General features: G+C 40.9%; 2 protein-coding genes across 6 annotated transcripts in view; both read right to left on the bottom strand.

Moving 5' to 3' along the window:
* The window catches only part of DCK (deoxycytidine kinase), a 30,977-nt gene extending 28,524 nt beyond the window's left edge, over positions 1-2,453 (bottom strand). The window contains exon 1 of the mRNA XM_041723735.1: positions 2,174-2,453. Coding sequence (XP_041579669.1) covers positions 2,174-2,264 — 91 coding nt within the window. The 5' untranslated portion in view covers positions 2,265-2,453. The remainder of the gene's footprint in view (positions 1-2,173) is intronic.
* A 5,966-nt stretch (positions 2,454-8,419) lies between these two features.
* MOB1B (MOB kinase activator 1B) overlaps positions 8,420-18,541 on the bottom strand; it is a 60,186-nt gene continuing 50,064 nt past the window's right edge. For all 5 annotated transcript variants that reach the window (XM_041724080.1, XM_041724081.1, XM_041724082.1 and 2 more), the window contains 2 exons: positions 16,948-17,111; positions 8,420-14,398 (listed from right to left, as the gene is read on the bottom strand). In XM_041724080.1, the coding sequence (XP_041580014.1) occupies positions 14,321-14,398; positions 16,948-17,111 (242 nt within the window). In that variant the 3' untranslated portion in view covers positions 8,420-14,320. The remainder of the gene's footprint in view (positions 14,399-16,947; positions 17,112-18,541) is intronic.

The raw sequence follows: 18,541 nt of genomic DNA, 5'->3' as shown, positions 1-18,541 counted from the left end.
AGTTAAGTTACATGAGTACAAAAGGAAAATGACCAGTTAAAGTTCAAATTCTAGGAATCACAAAATAGTATTCTACATACATATTAGCAATCTGTATGTTTATACTTATTTGGGTCTGGCAAATAAGGTGGAAGAGACAGGAACAATAGTACAAGCACATTAATAGCAACTGACAAAGCTTCAGTGTTAAGACAGCAAGCGGTAAGGAACATAACCCATCTAAATATTAGCAAATTGTTATCTTAGAGAAACACAGGCCCAGTGTTACCAGATCTTCTGCTATTGTAAGAAATTGCAAGAATCTAGATGTTCACAAGAAATCTCAAAATTTTTAAGTGCTAGCAATTCATTAAAATTTGTTTTCCAAATCTACACATGCCACTACTGTGCAAAAGCAAGCCATCGGTGTGCAACTCATTCAAGTGTAGATAATGGAGAAATCAGAGAATTTTAAGTAGGGAATAACAAAATTACATTTGCATATACTAAGTCTCCTCTGGAGCTAGTCAAGACACTAGTGATGAGGTGACAGATTAGGAAATTATTTCAGGTGCTGGGAAGATTAAAGATGTTTAAGGAGTAGTAACTTTCTAGATATGACATGTTGCTTAACTGGATTTAAGAAAGGGAAGGGGATTAATTCATTGTGTTATTGATCTTTGGGGTTGTTCATTCAAATTTACTTTTGAAATGGCTTTGTTGGGGCACCTGGGTGGCTCAGTGGTTGAGTGTCTGCCTTCAGCTCAGATTCCCCAGGTCCTGGAATCGAGTCCCACATCAGACTCCCTGCTGGGGAGCCTGCTTCTCCCTCTACCTATGTCTCTGCCTCTCATGAATAAATAAATAAAACCTTAAAAAAAAAAAAAAAAGAAAGAAAGAAATGGCTTTGTTCAACTACTTCCTCCTATATACATGTTCTTCTTTATCCAGTATGTTGCTAGAAGGAATCCTACTAGTAAACGTTCAACTTCAAAGAACTTATCCTAAGACCAAATGAGAGTCTTTTGGGACTGATGCCCTCACTGGAACAATGCAACAACATCTCCTCTTTGAGGGTGTGTTCAACTCCTTGGAATGCTGCTAACCCATCTGCTTTGCCTCATCTTTTTAAAGAAGTTCAAGAGTTTTGAATGTGTTAAGAATTTTTAAAAAAAAACATTTGCTGTATGCATGAATGGCCAGTACTCAACTTGGTGCCAAAAAAATTCTATCAGAACAGGAAGTGTCAGGCATAGGTTTCCTGTGGTAGGAAATACAGAAGAATGTAAGTTTAGACGTACCTTGCAAAATGACATGCATGGTATAGTCCACCCTCATCTGGGTTAGGAACAGAAACAGGACTGGTCTTTGAATCATAAGCCAATGTTTACTTGGATGTGGGGGAAGAGGTGAGAACTCCACGGTATTAAGGTCATTAAAAAGCTCTTTCCTTGTACTCAGATATTTAGAGCCATTTTATCTATAATGGTTAAAACTGGAAACCATCCAAATGTTCACAACTGGGGAAGAAATAAACTGGTATATCTATGCAGTGGAACACTACTCAGCAAAGAGAACCGCAGATACAAGAACATGAAAAATCTAATTATGGTCAATGAAAGAAGTGAGACACAAAAGGCTACACAGTCTGTGATTCTATTTATATGACATTCTGGGGAAAGGCAAACCTTATAGAGACAGAAACCCGATCCGTGGTTGCAAGGGGAAGGAATGCAGAGGGCGCGGACTACGGAGGAGCACCAGGGAGCTTCGAGGTGCTAGAAATGCACTGAATCCTGCTCATGACGGAAGTAAAGCAGCACTAGATGTGTGTCACACCTCGTTGAAGGGGACACCTAAAGAGGCAATTTAATGTATGGAAACTGCACCCCAGGAGCACCCTCGATACAAAAGCAAAACCAAATACAGCCCTTCCCTTTGCGCAACCCCAACAGGCCAACCGGAGGAGGCACCTGGCGCGCACGACCTGGCGCCCCGGGGCACCGCCGCCCGCGGGGCAGGGCAGGAGGCCGGGCCGGGCCGGGCCGCGCAGGAAGCCTTCGGGGGGGAGCGGCCCGAGGCCGTGTCCGCACCCGCACGGCGCGGCTGCAGGGGCCTCCCCGCGGGGCGGGGGAGCGGCCGGGAGGGGGCGCCGCGGCCCCCCAGCTTTGGGGCCCGTCCCGAGCCTCCTCACCGATGTTCCCTTCGATGGCGATTTTCTTGATGCGGGCTCCCTCGGGGCCGGCCGCGGGAGACGGGCAGCTTCTCTTGGGCGGCGTGGCCATTCCGGGCTTCGTGCGGCCCCGAGCGCCTCCGCCGGGGAGGGTGGAGGGGGCGCAGGTGCGCGTGGGGCCGCCGCCGCCGCCGCCGAACGTGCCGGACGCGCAACCGGGGCCCAGGAGCCGCAGCCGCGCCGGCCGCCGGGTCTCGGGGTTTGATTTTGGCGCGCGGAGGCCGCTGCCGGCGGGGGCGGGGCCGGGGCGGGGCGGGGCGGGGCGGGGCGGCCGCCCAGCGGGGAGGCCACGCCCCCTCCCCTCCCTGCCCCTCCTCCCCTCCCTCCCCTCCCCCTCCTCCCCCCCTCCCCTCCCCTCCCCCTCCTCCCCCGTCTCCCCTCTCCCTCCTCTCCGTCCTCCCCTCCCCCTCCTCCCCCGTCTCCCTCCTCTCCTCCCTCCCCTCCCTCCCCTCCCTCCCCCTCCTCCCCCGTCTCCCTCCTCCCCTCCCTCCCCTCCCTCCCCCTCCTCCCCCGTCTCCCTCCCCCCCTCCCTCCCCTCCCTCCCCCTCCTCCCCCCTCTCCCTCCTCCCCTCCCTCCCCTCCCCTCCCCCTCCTCCCCCCTCTCCCCTCTCCCTCCTCCCCTCCCTCCCCTCCGCCTCCCTCCGTCTCCCGCGCCCAGCGGGGAAGCCACGCCCCCTCCCCTCCCTCCCTCCCCCTCCCTCCCTCCCCCTCCCCTCCCCTCTCCTCCCCTCCCCTCTCCTCTCCCTCTCCCGCGCGCCGTCGCCCCCGCGGCCCCTCCTCCTCCGCCGCCGCGGGCGGGGCGGGTCAGGCGGGAGCGCGGAACGCGGGGCGGGGGTCCCGGAAGCCCGCGGAGCCCAGGGCCGCCGCCGACGCTGGGGGACGAGCGCGGGCGCGGGCGCTCCCGGGCCTGGTCGCTGGGAGGCGCCGGCGCCGGGGACCCGCCTTCGCGGCGCGCCCGGTGAAGCAGCGCGGGGTGGAAAGACCAGGCCATCACCCCCCAGCTAGTGGGCGGCCGTCGGGCTGACCCGGGCCATCACCCCCCAGCTAGTGGGCGGCCGTCGGGCTGACCCGGGCCATCACCCCACCAGCCGGGGGGCGGCCGTCGGGCTGACCCGGGCCATCACCCCATCACCCGGGGGGCGGCCGTCGGGCTGACCCGGGCCATCACCCCACCACCCGGGGGGCGGCCGTCGGGCTGACCCGGGCCATCACCCCCCCATCACCCGGGGGGCGGCCGTCGGGCTGACCCGGGCCATCACCCCACCACCCGGGGGGCGGCCGTCGGGCTGACCCGGGCCATCACCCCACCACCCGGGGGGCGGCCGTCGGGCTGACCCGGGCCATCACCCCCCAGCTAGTGGGCGGCCGTCGGGCTGACCCGGGCCATCACCCCATCACCCGGGGGGCGGCCGTCGGGCTGACCCGGGCCATCACCCCCCCATCACCCGGGGGGCGGCCGTCGGGCTGACCCGGGCCATCACCCCATCACCCGGGGGGCGGCCGTCGGGCTGACCCGGGCCATCACCCCACCAGCCGGGGGGCGGCCGTCGGGCTGACCCGGGCCCCAGGAGCTGGGCCGCACTCTCCCTGCGCGCCACGCGGTGCCTCCAGAGCTGCTGCGGAGTCACCTCGCAGTCGGGGCGGGACATCCCGGCGTGAGCCCGGTTCGCCCGGAGGGAGCAGGTGCCGTGAAGCTGCCAGCTCCGAGTCTCAAGGTCCGACAGTGGATCCGCACGGGAACTCACGAAGTCAGATGCCACTGCACATCCCTCAAACCCCTCTTCATTTGATCTGAATCTCACCTATGTTGCAAGAGAATATGCCACCCCAAGATATGCCACTAGGGCATATAGATAATTTAGAAATAAAGGTACTTTAGAAATAGTGCAAAGAAGGACACTCAGCCCCTCCTTTGTCCCCACTAAAAGCAGGAGATGAATCTATGTGGATGCTGCTCTCCCTGTGCCGGGAGGGTACAAGGCGCCCGTATCACTAACTACACGATTTAGGGCTGAGAAGGCCTATGAGCAAAACCTTGCTACTTGCCCAATTTATGACCTCCAAACCCAAACCTCTTTATCTTGTCCATTCTAATTTATTGTTTTTGTCTAAAAGATACAGTGACCTACTTTGGTCATTCCTTTGAATTTCATATGTCTATGAAGCTCCTGTATGTACATAATTAAATTTGGTTTCCTCCTGTTAATCTGTCTTGAGTCAATGTAATTATTAAACCACGCAAAGAAAAAAAAACTAAAAGTAAATAAATAAATAGATAAATAAATAAATTAATTAAATAAACCAGGCAAAGACTTTAGGAAGAAGGGAAATTTTTCTGCCTCTACAATGCTATCTCTGCAGAAATTACCACACTGGGTAGGTTTCTGTTCAGCGTAACTACAGATAGCTTAATTTTGCATGCCCTACAGCTGGCACATAGTTAACAAAAGTTGAATTTTGGAATGCCTACCCATGTGCTATGAACTCTGCTAGAAGATTCACCTAGCTGGGGATAGATGCAGCGTAGAAATTCCCAGTATTTGTTTTTAATCTTGGCAAAGATCTGGTAAATACACTACCCAATCTAGAAGTTCCTGAGATCAAATGGTCTACAGAAACCAAAGGCCCCCTTACTCTTTTTTTTACCTTGCAATTACCATCAGACTTGAAATGCATCTTAATGGTAGAGTCAGAAGGGGCCTTAAAGGTGAATCCATTCTAAGAAAAAAAGGCAGAAATCAAAATATGAATTTATGGGGAACTCTAGGACAAAAACAGCAAAAATCATTCTTTGTTAACATCCTTATAATTATTTTGCCATTATTTTATGGCTATTACTTTTGTTAAACCCCTAGTGATTAGCAGCAGGACCTTTGAAATGAAAAAAGCCTGAACACTTGTCATCAGAGATGGTGAGGAAGCCAGAAAAGCCCCTAGGTGTTATATTCCACACCAAGTTTAGGAAAAACCATGAAATGGTACAGATATTAGCAGTACTGAGAGAGGAATAAGGCAGGGTGAGTCTCTGAGACCTTCAAACAGGAAAGTAGAAGGAAAGGAAGAAATCTCATATGGATCTGATGAAGATGTTTAGAGTTGAGGAGTGGGAATACCAAGGGTGGTTTCCACAAAAGACACACAAGAAAAGTAGTAAAATGCCATGATTGAGAGGTTTAAGCAGTGGAAAATTAAAGACTAGTTTCAAATTCCAGCTCTGCCAAACTCTGGCTGTAAGAACTTGAGTTCCTCAAAGCTTCAAAGTGTTCCTTTAAAATATGAAGTAGATAAGGGAAACCTAGCCTTCTTGGCATCAGGTTCAGCATAATTTACCATTTTCCTAAACGATCTTTGGATGATGCAAGGAAGAGATAAGAGAAAAAAAACTCTTAAAAATCTCCTTAGTTGGGCAGCCTGGGTGGCACAGCGGTTTAGCACCGCCCTCAGCCCAGGGCGTGATCCTGGAGACGAGGGATTGAGTCCCACGTCGGGCTCCCTGCATGGAGCTTGCTTCTCCCTCTGCTTGTGTCTCTGCCTCTCTCTCTCTCTCTGTCTCTCTGTGTCTAATAAATAAATAAAATCTTTTAAAAAATCTCCTTAGTTTTGGGGGCGCCTGGGTGGCTCAGTTAAGTGTCTGACTCTTGGTTTTGGCTCAGATCATGATCTCAGGGTCATGAGATGGACCCCTGTGTTAGGCTCCAGGCTCGGTGCAGAGATTCTTTCCTCCTATGTTCCTCCCTCTGCTCACTTTCTCTCTCTAAAATATATAACACCTTTTTTTTTTAATCTACTTGATTTTTATCCACAACCTGTTATCTCACACCCTTGTAGCCAGATGCTTCAGAATGCAAAAATATTTTGGATGTTAGAAAAGAAATACAATCGTGTAATACATATATTATGTAACCATCCCTCACCATCATGCAGAGGTGCTAAATACACAGATAATTTGCAGTGAAACAGAGATTTCATATTAAGTGGGATAAAGACTATTAACTTCAGATCGGGGGTTAAGTTTGCACTAAATTCAAGAAAATACTTTCAGTTTTCCAAGATTTTGGAATCGCAGATAAAGGCAGGGCATTGGAGCAACCAGCCAGTTGTGAGCATGCTACCATCTTCACCCTGCCATTCCTTCACCAAAGGAATCTGGGAATTCCTTTTCTGCTGTGAGAATGCTGGTATTAACTAAAGACAGGATCTTGACTGATAACATATAGGTTCTTTTCTTTTTTTAACATGTAGGTTTATTAAGAAAACTCTAAACCAACTCAGAAAATGAGAACAAAAGCAAAAAAAATAGTCCCTGAACATTGATAAGTAGTGGTTACAGTCCATGCATTTGTATACACCAGCCCAACAACTTCTGTAAAATGGTATTTATTGACTTAGTAAGCTTGGTTATAAATTACTTCTGGTAACCTTCATTATTGCCTAAAAGTACACGAATGCAGAGCAAAATATAAAAGCAAGAGCCGGGGCAGTCCCAGTGGCTCAGCGGTTTTGCGCCGCCTTCAGCCCAGGACGTGATCCTGGAGGCCCCGACTGAGATCTGCGTCGGGCTCCTTGCACGAAGCCCGCTTCTCCCTCTGTGTCTCTGCCTCCCTGTGTCTCTCATGAATAAGTAAATAATATCTGTAAAAATAAATAAGTTAATAAAATAAACAAAATTAAAAAAAAATAATAGAAGCAAGAGTGGGGAGTCAGGGTGCTTCCGGCAAATCTCATGTGCAATAGCAAAATAACATGGTAGAAGGCCATAGCCACCAGTCCTACATAGCTCCTTATCAAAGGAAGATATATTATGCTGTATGTGGGTCAAGGTAAACTCTAGTCATCAAGAAAATGTGACACTGTTCTCATTGGGCTGTTTAAAACAGGAGTTAAAATATTAGTATTTATTTAACACAGCTGCTTAAAGGAATATTTAGAACTTGATACCAAAATTTATAATTCCAAATATTACATAATGAAGATGTAACTATTTAAATTTAGTACAATGGGAGATGAATCTAATTATCAAAAGACAGTTAATTTTTACATGGGTATGTACTGAGGGAGGAGTGAGTAGACTCTTCTACAAATACCAATTAGTGACACTGGGAGACTGTGGTGATCTGGTACAAATGCCTCTAAACATAACATAAATATCTCTAAATAATGATACTCTAAGAATACTCTAAATACACATTGCCTTTTGGAACTCAGGTAGCAGAATAAAATGAAGATCTTCCAATACTGTTTATTAATATTCCTTAATGGTCTGTAATGAAAACAAAATTTTAGATAAAGGCTTGATAGAAAGACCAACATATAATTATTTTACTAACTATCCTCATGTTAATAGAATATTTAAAGAAAAAAAAAAAAAAAAAGCACTGGTTTCAAGAGCAAACCTATTTAGGTCTTTAAATCCTAGTCCTAATCAGTGACTTGTATAATTCCTGAGCTTCAGTTTTCTGGTGTGTAAGACACTGAGATACCTCTGGGGTTGTTGTGAACATTATAAAAAATAATGCTTAACAGGGAACCTTGGGTGGCTTAGTTGGTTAAGTGCCTGGCTCTTGGTTTTGGTTCAGGTCATGATCTCATGGGTTGTGGGATGGAGCCCCTCATCCAGCTCCGTGTTCAGCGGGAAGTCTGCTCAAGATTCTCTCTCTGCCTGTCTCTAGGCTCATGCACAACTCATGCACACATGTGCGTGTACTCTAAATTAAACAAATCTTTTTAAAAAAAATAATGCATAAGGATGCCTCGGTGGCTCAGTGGTTGAGTATCTGACTTCGGTTTTGGATGTGATCCTGGAGTCCCAGGCTTCCGCAGGAAGCCTGCTTCTCCCTCTGCCTATGTCTCTTTCTCTCTGTGTCTCTCATGAATAAATAAATATCTTTAAAAAAGGCATAACATAAATTTTAAATGTCCAACATATTCCATACTTACAGTATTTCTCTAGGAATGTGTTTAATGTGTGAACATCTAGGGACACCTGGGTGGCTCAGGTTGAGTGTCTGCCTTTGGCTCAGGGTGTCATCCCGGGGTCTCGGGATCGAGTCCCACATCAGGATCCTTGCATGGTGCCTACTTCTCCCTCTGCCTATGTCTCTGCCTCTCTTTCTGTGTCGCTCATGAATAAATAAATAAAATCTTTAAAAATAATAATAATAATGTGGGAACACCTAGAGCAAAAATAATCAGTAATGCAAAGTCTGATTCATTGTCAAACATAACTATTTATTACTTTTTTAAATAAACATTCAGTTTTTTCCTTTAAAAAAAACCTAGAATTTAAATATTTCCCATCCCATCACATACAAGTCTGTATCATTATTTACATCTCTCAATTAAACATATTACAGATTTTCTGACATTCAGTATCCCCTTTTAAAATAAACTGATGAAGCAGTTAAACTGATCAGTAATAACCAGAATTTGAGTAATCTTGGCACAGTTTTCAATATAGCGTTCATGTTGCATTTCATATTTTAGACCATTTCTCCCAATCCAGCTACTTAAAACAGAGAAAAATTATGTATCTCCATGAGAGCAAGATCCCTGTCTTTCACATTCTCTGCAATATTTACATAGTGTGAATGCTGCCACTATGCTTCCATTATATGGCACTGGCAGTATTCTACTTTTGTCCTCAGAAATGATCTCTATTCAACCTTCAAGTCTTGTCATGTTTATTGTATTCTCTTTCAACCTAGATTTCATGACAGTTCCTTGGTAATTTTAAGGAATCATGTATAGGAAAATTTCAAATAGAACAAAAGTTAAGTGTTCCCCACAGGATTAGGGCCCTTACCACCTTAGTTATGCGTGTACAAAAATAACAAATACAATCTAGTGGCTGTAAAAAATTATTTCCCTAAAAATAGTTATCTCTGCAGAACAATTTAAGGAGAAACATGTTCTTAACATGAAAATGCACTAATCTATTTTACAACCTGCACAAGGATTTCAGAACAAAATAAAAATGAAAACATACGCAAAACACCAACATACAAGATTTAATAATAAACAGAAAAATTAAATACTAACAAAAAGTTTAAATCATTAATATCTCAGGTTCAGTGACATGATTTAAAGGAAGCTATCAACCAAAACAAACCAAAAATGCTTATATAAGTTGCACCTTCCAAAACTTCTGTCAATGTATTGACAGAAAATACCTCAGAATTACTAACAAAGAGGACCTGCAAAATCAACCTATTTGTTTTCTTAGTGCGATGGGGTTCAGGAGATGGGAAGTCAATAATGTAAGAAGTAATTTAAGGAGAAAGAGATGACAAACATAGAACACAAAAAGGCCATCTTGAGAACTGTATCTAAAATTTTCTATTGCATAGCATTACATGCAGAAAAAGAGGTTACATCGTATTTGCAAAACTGGCATTATTCAATATTTTAATCTGTATTTTCTCCCTTTTGTCAAAATTTAAGTACCAATTCAGCTATAAGTGGAAAACATGGAACACAGTACTATTCCTTTAAAATAGGCTATGGTTAACTCATTAGGAACACCTTAAAAATTCAAATTGTATGGGCAGCCCGGTGGCTCAGAGGTTTAGGGCTGCCTTTGGCCCAGGGCCTGATCCTGGAGACCCAGGATCAAGTCCCATGTCGGACTCCGTGCGTGGAGCCTGCTTCTCCCTCTGCCTGTGTCTCTGCCTCTCTCTCTCCGTCTCTCATGAATAAATAAACAAAATCTTTAAAAAAAAAATTGCAGTCAGAATTATTGTATCTTAAACTTGTCCATTAAATCTTGACATATATTTACCTCTAAATATTAATCTCATACACCATTAAAGTGATAGCTGAAAAAGACAGCAATTTAACAATTGCCAGGTGAATCTTAACATTATGACAAAAGTCTAATATTTATTTTAGGAGTGGTTCTTAAAATACAGATCCAGAATAGCATTTCTAAAAATTGGTCTATTCTTTAGTATTTCAAGTAAGTTTCAAAATAAGTTTTCCCCTTGGTAAGCAGTCACATTTTCAAATTACAAATATACTTCTGGTCCCACATCTAAAAAAAGACATTCAAAATTTTCAAGTTATAAATGTATGAAATGATTACACAATTTTAAATATTTTATCTGTGATACACAGGCTTAAAACTCAGCATACTTATTATATAAAATTTACCAATTTGTACAATGCTCTGCCGTCTTTAAATTCATATTGTTTATTTGAGTGAAAATATGTTTAAAAGGTAAAGGCTGTTGTCACCTTAAGCTACTTCTATCTTAAATATTGGATCCATTTTTTCTTCCTATCTCTAATCAAAACTATCCTACGGTAGTGAAGATAAAATTCAAAAGTTATCAGGGAAAGAAACAAAAATAGAAAACGAGATAGATTTTGATTTTTAATTATTATATTTAACTGTAAGGTAATTAAACTGAATTTTAAAAAATTAAATAAAACCTGTATATCCAAATGATACTGTCTACTTCAAAGTAGTGATATCAGGAAAATATTTCCTTATTAAAATGATGTTAACAATGCTCAAAACATTGTCTTCTGCAAATTTAGAACCTATGCCAGTCCTATCTATCTATCTATCTATCTATCTATCTATCTATCTATCTATGCCAGTCTTTTGAACTTCCCTAAACCATTAGGGAACTAAAGTTCTACGGAAACAACAAAGTTGAGTTGGTTTGGGGACTGAGATAGGTCATACATATTAAGCTGCCAAAAAAGATTTCATGCACGCTAAAATGATGAAATAGATTTTCTTGCATAGTCATAAACCAATTCTCAAGGCATCTCTAAAAATGTTCCAAAAACATTATACCTTCAAAACATAGCTGGAAAGAATAGAGCTCCCTAAGGAATCACTCTGAAGATCAACTCTCATTTGGATGTTTAAGGTATGACATACTTATTTTAAAAGAAAGTCCTATAACTTAATAATTGTATCTCACATATTTTACCATTTCAGTGGCTATCAAAACCTCTCTTAGAGAGGGTGTACACAAAAGTATTAAAGAAATGTCATTTTGCTACTTTCCTATAAGCAAGGAAAATGCTAATACATAAAACAGTTTGGGGTTTGGTGATTACATGTAAAATATAAATATCCTCATCATCTATATTTCTTGAAGATAAGAGATTGCGGTGTTTTATAATTCCTGATAAGCCAGGCAGTAACTCAGTCTGAGATATATTATACACCAAACCTGTCTTCTCCCACCTAAAACATTTTATGCTGACCCTTTAGAATGTACAAATGAAAAAAGGAAAGCAATCTAAAATCTTTCAAATTAAACTGATCACCAAAGCCTCTACCAGCTAAACTAACACACACTACTGTTTGAATGCAGTCTAATGCCACGGTTTTTATGGGAAACAAAATAATCAAGTCAGCAAATGAAATCCAGTAGCACCATCTACTGCTTAGTGAAAGATTTTCACTCTTTGTTACTAATTTCTCTCCACCACCATTACTCCATCATTTAAAATAATTCCTAAAACTTGGTTCGTTTCAACATTTAACCAAGGCATTGTCACAATAATACTATGTTAGCTATTTTGTATTTTATGCTTTTATTATTGGATGAGAAAACCAACTTCTGCTTTAGATTTCTGTATAAGGAACAAGGGGGAAATCATTATCTTGCTTATTTATAAATTAAATTAAGAGATCAGGAAAGAATCCAATATACATTTATAAGCGAACTCCACTGCAAAACCAAAATTTGATCCTTATTCTATAAAGGGCATCTTACTAACACTCATGGGAACTAATCAAAGCAACATTTTGTTAAATCAGCTATTTCTTACATGCTACCCATAGCCATGTAACACCATGTACAATGCCAGGCCTCTCCCTGGGAGAACTTCTCTACTTTGTTACCATATATACACTTACACATCTCCTTACTTCCTAATAATACCTCTGTTTAAAGGAATACTCAGAAGCAGGCACCTGAGATTATGACACAGTGACAATAAACTCCTATCTACATACAGTAGGAAAGTAGGGCCTACTACTAAACATTAATTTATAGAAACACTTTTCCATTTTTACTGTGTACTACTTGTATAAGGCTTAAAAAGAGCAAGAACAATTTTTCACTATTTTCTACACTTGGCTATTGCAACCCTTTTGTTACTGCGTTGATATTAAAGTCAAATGCAGTATGGAAGACTACTTGAAAAATCACGGGCTTCATTTTCATAAACAAATAGGACCCAAAATCACTTGACACCAAATTTTATTTCTGAATCAACCCACAGTGGCTGATATTACCTGTTTGGATAACAAAAGATTTGTTTTAAGGAAATTAGCTAGTTCTCACTGTAATTTGTCAATAAACATTACCAATGAATGTCCAATGGATTTGCCTCTGCCAGGCTCTCCTGTTACTTCTACTGTTGGTACTTGAAGAATGATTATTAGAAATGAAATGGAGAAAAAGGCAGTTCCTAATGATCATAATTTTAATGGCACTAAATTATATCACTGCTCTCATTGCTAATGGCAAAAACAAACTGATTTCATTTTAGATTTTTTCCTACTGATCATTTTTAGTCTATATAATTTCAGAGCAGGATTTCTATTCTACAAGGAAAAAGGTATGTATTTTAAACTGACGGAAAGAGATTTACTAGAAATGACAAAATTAAAACTGGAAGTCTGAAAAATATATTTCTCAAGAATAAAACTACAGTGAAAAATGCTAATATTATTTTTTAAAACTAAGTTTCTCAACTTTTTACTCATGGGAATAATTTACTAGAAAGTCATGACAAATAAGATGGAAAAGTGAATACTACTGAATTAGCACTTTGATATCACTGCAAAGAAAAAGATTTCCTTTCACAGTGGAAAAATCAGAAGTCAGAATGCTTCAAATTGGACCTATCATAAGCAAAGAAGTTACTGTAACATTTTAAAATGACAGGCAAACACCAGCTCCATTCACTGAATGGAAATGCTGGAGTGTGATCAATTTCCCGAAACAGTCCTCAAATTCCATGTTTAACGTCTATACCTAAAATTAATCATTTATGTTTAACTTCCCATGGAAGTTGATTCCTAAAAGGAAGTCTCTAAAACTTTGTTTATAAGAAATTGGTTAAAATCTTCATGCCACTCTATTCAAGGATTTTAAGACAAGACTTTTCGAATTTGACTCACCATACTTAACCCCATCTATAGCTCCCCATACAAATTAACCCTCCTAACCAAACACACACTCCTATCCATCCCCTCCTCTTCAAAGTAGAAGGGGATTCTGTAGACTTATGGCTCATTTGGCAATTGCTAAGAAACCTCACAGTTCAGCATCACCTCTGAAGATGGTAAACCTACATATAACCTGAATTTTTACACCTACAGTGCAGTTAACATGTAGAAAGAAGCTAAAATGCAATAGGTATTACACTTCAACATCCTCAAGTTTCAATATCACAGATATAAAGAGATGGAAAAAGACCTGCTTGTAGAACTGTAAGCATTTGCTAATTATCATCAATATCAAAAATAATAATTTTTTATGTTCTACATGCACACCTTTACAAACTGTGTTTCTTCAATGTAGTAAAAGCTGGAGATCACCAATTTAGGTAAACTATGGCTTTTATCATAGATATTTTAAAACATGCATCAGTAAGTGCCCTGGGTAGTATTCCTAGTATTTCAAGCCCTGTTCAGTTCAATGTCTGTGCTTTGTACCTCAGAAGTGAGCCTGCCAAGGCACTTAAAAACATAAGTCTTTTGGGGACTTCCAAAAATTGGCCACAATTTACACAACACAGGACCCCCATCCATCAGCAATCCAATTAAGTAAGCATTTTCTTTCAACACACAGTATTATCAAAAAATTTGCAAGTAATCAAACCAAGTTAAAAAACACAAAAAACAGAAACTGTATGCCACTAAGACAAAATTTACCCCTATGAAATATATAGAGAATGGTTCTTGGCTTCCTCTAGCAATAGAATATGTTTAATTTATTCAGAATAAAGAAAAACTGACCCAAACAAGCCCCCCAAACCTAAGACAAAAATGACCAAGATAAAAATAAAACAACAAAATCCAAATACACTCCACACACTTCATTTGAGGAACAACTTGCACAGCTCTTCATCCTTTTATCTGTCCTTTGAGGTGAGTTTTTCAATCAGTTCTTGGAGTGGTGCAAGTTCTCTTCTATCAATAAGGTTGAATTCCTATGCATGATAAGGCAGGAAAAAATAGTAAAAACATATTATTTGCATCTCATTCCAAAAGCAGATTTTCTATTAACATTTGTTGGAAATTAGCTTTCAAGGTAAATAAAAGTCTAATCTTTTTTTTTTTTTTTTTTAAATGCTTTTCTCTTCCCTAGCTCTGTGACTTCCTTAGACAAATCACTTAAGCACTTTGGATATTATGTTTGTATGTGTCTGTAACAATACTAGAGTAAATCCCCCTACTTCATAAAATTACCATGGAGACTAAATGTGATTCCGTGTGTTAACTGCTTCATGTAATCCCTGGCATAAAGTGAATCCCACTGCTACTTCTTGTTAAAGGGAATAACCTGAGTATCATTTAGATATAGTCAACCAAGTGGGGACCAAAAACTCTCAGGCAAATTTCAGTATTATATGAAAAGTGAAATAGTTAACATCTGCAAGCTATCATAAAATGTGGTATGAGAATAACGTAACTAATGTGAAGTCCACAAATGATAAATTAAATCCTCTAAGAAACAAATGAGAAAGCCTGGATTTAATTTTTACTTCTTTAGAAATTCCACCCCTCTCATTCTGAAGTTCAGTTCCGAATAGATTTCCCCTGAACTATAAAATTGTAAGGCTAATAAATAATAAACATCAACCATCCATACTTCTGATCTTCTGATATTCTGTCCTGGTGGGACATTCTGAGTTCCCATTTTCATTCATTTATTAGCATGATCATATGCCAACCTGAGGGGAAACATTAGGGAGTATTTAAGAGCAAACCTACCCCTAAGGTTTGTGGGACCTGGACTAAGAACACAAATTGATATATATCACATGACTATTAAATTTTACATTAAGCTAATACATTGTTAAATAAAACATATTCTATTCTCCTGCCTTGACAAATATGCCTTCATAGTGACCAGGAAAGCAAATTCAAATTTAGAACTCTCAAAATTCTTCAGGATTCTGCACTGGAAAGTAGTAACATGAGGAGAGTCTGTCCTTGACCCTTGTCCCTGATCTTCCAACCCCCAGCTCCACCCTGCACTTCAAGGGGCCTCAGCCTGTAGGATTGTGACACCTGGCTGGTTTAAATACGCCATGGTCACACACTCTCACAAACAGCTGCCATCTGACTACCCCTTAGATCTAGAGGTACACCTATCAGAGATATCACCTTCCCTTGAAAGAATGGACCCAAGGGTAAGATCTGTGAACATGCTGGAAATACAACTGGGACCATGTGAAAAGGAAATTCTGAAGTGTCAGGTACCTAAGCACAGACCAGTGGGATGGGAGTTATGTTCTTTGCCCTATGGGTCCCTTACACTGTGGGGAGTACAGCTGGAGAAGGGCCAGAATAGGGTTCTATTAACAGTGAGGCCCAGGTCAGAGCACCTCTTACTCAGTCAAAGGGTCACTGTATAACTAATGGACCTACCTTTAAGAAAGTCACAGTATCTTGTGATGTAAATAGGCTCAGATGTGGCAAATGCTGTATTTATCAATCCCCTACTATTTGGTAGCAGTTGAGAGAGAACATTGCACTCTAAAAGATCATATAGGGGCGCCTGGGTGGCTCAGTTTTTGGGCATCTGACTTCAGCTCAGGTCATGATCTCAGGGTCCTGGGACTGAGCCCCATGACAGGCTCTGTGCTCAGCAAGGAGTCTGCTTCTCCTTCTCCCTCTGACCCTCCCAGAGGGAGAACCCTGATTGGGTTCTCTCTCTCTCTGGCTCACCGTCCTTCAAATAAATAATATATTTAATAAAAAATAAATAAAAAACACAGATTCAAGACTTGGACTTCTGCCTACCATCTACTCTCTCAACCTCCACCAAAAAAAAAAAAAAAAAAAGCTGATCAGCTTAACCATTTCCACCTCTTTCAATCCTGCCTAGTAGTGATCTAATTATCATAGCAGAATGAAAATATCCAACTTCTCTTAGTCTACACCTTTGAGAACTAAAGGGAGAAGGAAGAAGAGGTCAACTGGAGTCAGAAAAAAGACTAATGGACCTCTGGAATAGCAACACTCTTTGGAACATCTTTGTTCTTCAGGTATAATGAGTAGAACCTAACTTAAAAATTATTCAGAATATGGTTTTTAAAAGGAGGGGGGAAAGGTATTATATTCAAAGCCCATTTCCAGGACAGAATTTGCTGAAAAAAACAAAAACAAAAAAACATCTAGAGTAGGCAGGTATTGATGGTTAAGACGATTAGGAGGAATGCTAAAGAGACCAAGTTTATCTACAGGCCTGCTAAACGAGCCAGATTCCTAACTCAGCCCCTCCATTACAGCCTGTTAACTGAAGCAAATTCAAGGCAAGACACCTCTCAGATCCATTTCAGACTGGCATGCCACCAACTTGGAGATGAATGGAATCAGAAACAAAAGGCCTTATCATCATGGCAAGCATACAAAGATAAAGGCTAGAGAGATACGGCAAATTTTATCCTAACAGTATAGATGCGAGATTCACCCTGGAACTCTGTAGATAACTGGTTTTACTGAGTAAAAAAGGCCTCCTAATTCAACTTACCTGGACAAAAAAAATAAAGTGCTTGAATGATGTATTGAGATGTGCTTCCTCCTGAAGCTGGATCACAGGGTCGAAATGCTGATGATAAATGTGAGCATAAACCCTAAAGAGGCGTTTGAGGATAGTTTTTGCCACAGACATGAAATTCTTCGGGAATGGGACACCTAATAAATAGATAAACAACCCTCTCTATTAACAAAAGAACAAGGTAGTATGAGTTTATCAACAAATGGCAATATAAAATAATAAGACAAAGCTCAAAAGTATTTGTGAATTATTACCAAATACCCACTGTACTTTTCAGAAGTTCTCAACATATCATGAATGAAAATAAACCTCAAAAGTTCCATGGAATAAGCCCCTTAAGTCTCTTATATACCTGCCACTTCAAAATGTGAAATAGATTTATGCCTAAGATGGTAATGAAGCTAAAACTCACAATCATACCCTCATATTTCTTAACATCAAGTCTCAATATAAATATTCGTTAAGCACAATGTACTAACCATGTTCGGTTTTGTTTACAAAGCTTGCAATATGTTTTTATATTTTCTTGATGGAAATTATTTCATTACAACTCCAGGTCTACATTTATTCTGAAATTAGCTGCAGTTCCTCTCAATGAGGCTCATTGTTTTATGAATAAGAGCACTTTTATAGCAATTAAACAATTACAGACTAGAAAAATGAAAAATTCCATGTCCTTTGTTACACTGGCTAAATGAGCCAAATTGGTAATACACAAGCCAAATCCTAATACTACTGGATTCAGTGTCATCACATTGCCTACCATTCATTTAAAAACATTATAGGTACCAGGGTGCTTGGCTGGTTCCGTCAGCAGACCACATGACTAGGGGTTTTAAGTTCAAGCCATATGCTGGGCGTAGAGATTACTTTAAAAAAATCTTAAAATATATATAGAGAGAGATCACAAGGAAACACAAGACAAACCAAGATGAAAGGACACTATATAAAATAGTATGCTTATATTCTTTGAAAAGGTCAGTATCATGAAGGACCAAAAAAGAATGAAGTACACATATTCCATATTTTAAAAAGTTACAGTAACATGACAAACAAATGTCAGAGATTTTCTTTTGCTATGAAGGATATTATTGGGAAATTTTGAAAAATCTGAATAAGATCTACAAATTAAATAATACTCTTGTATCATTGTTAAATTCCTGATTTTGATAGTTATACTGTGATTTCCTAAGAAAATGCACTGAAGCATATTTGGATAAAGGGACATCATGCTTAGGAAAATGCACACTAAAGCATATTTGAATAAAGGACATCATGCATGCAACTTACTCTCAAACAGTTCAGGAAAAAGAAAACATGAAGTTGTGGGGAGTGCAGAATGGGGTGGGGGGGGAGAACAGGGATTCTTTGCATAATTCTTGTAAATTTTCTAAAAGCCTGAAATTCAGTCAAAATAAAAAGTTACAAAATATATTATGGGAGATAAAAGGAGAAGGCACTTAACCAAAATGATTATGAGGTATATAAGTAAGGCAGTCCTAAAAAACAGCCTCTTATTACAAAGGCTCCAAAGTAGTTAAGACATTCAATAAATGTGTTTAAAACA

The sequence above is a fragment of the Vulpes lagopus genome, chromosome 12, assembly GCF_018345385.1.
Source record: "Vulpes lagopus strain Blue_001 chromosome 12, ASM1834538v1, whole genome shotgun sequence".
Lineage (NCBI taxonomy): Eukaryota > Metazoa > Chordata > Mammalia > Carnivora > Canidae > Vulpes > Vulpes lagopus.
This window is presented reverse-complemented; position numbering and strand designations above follow the sequence as displayed.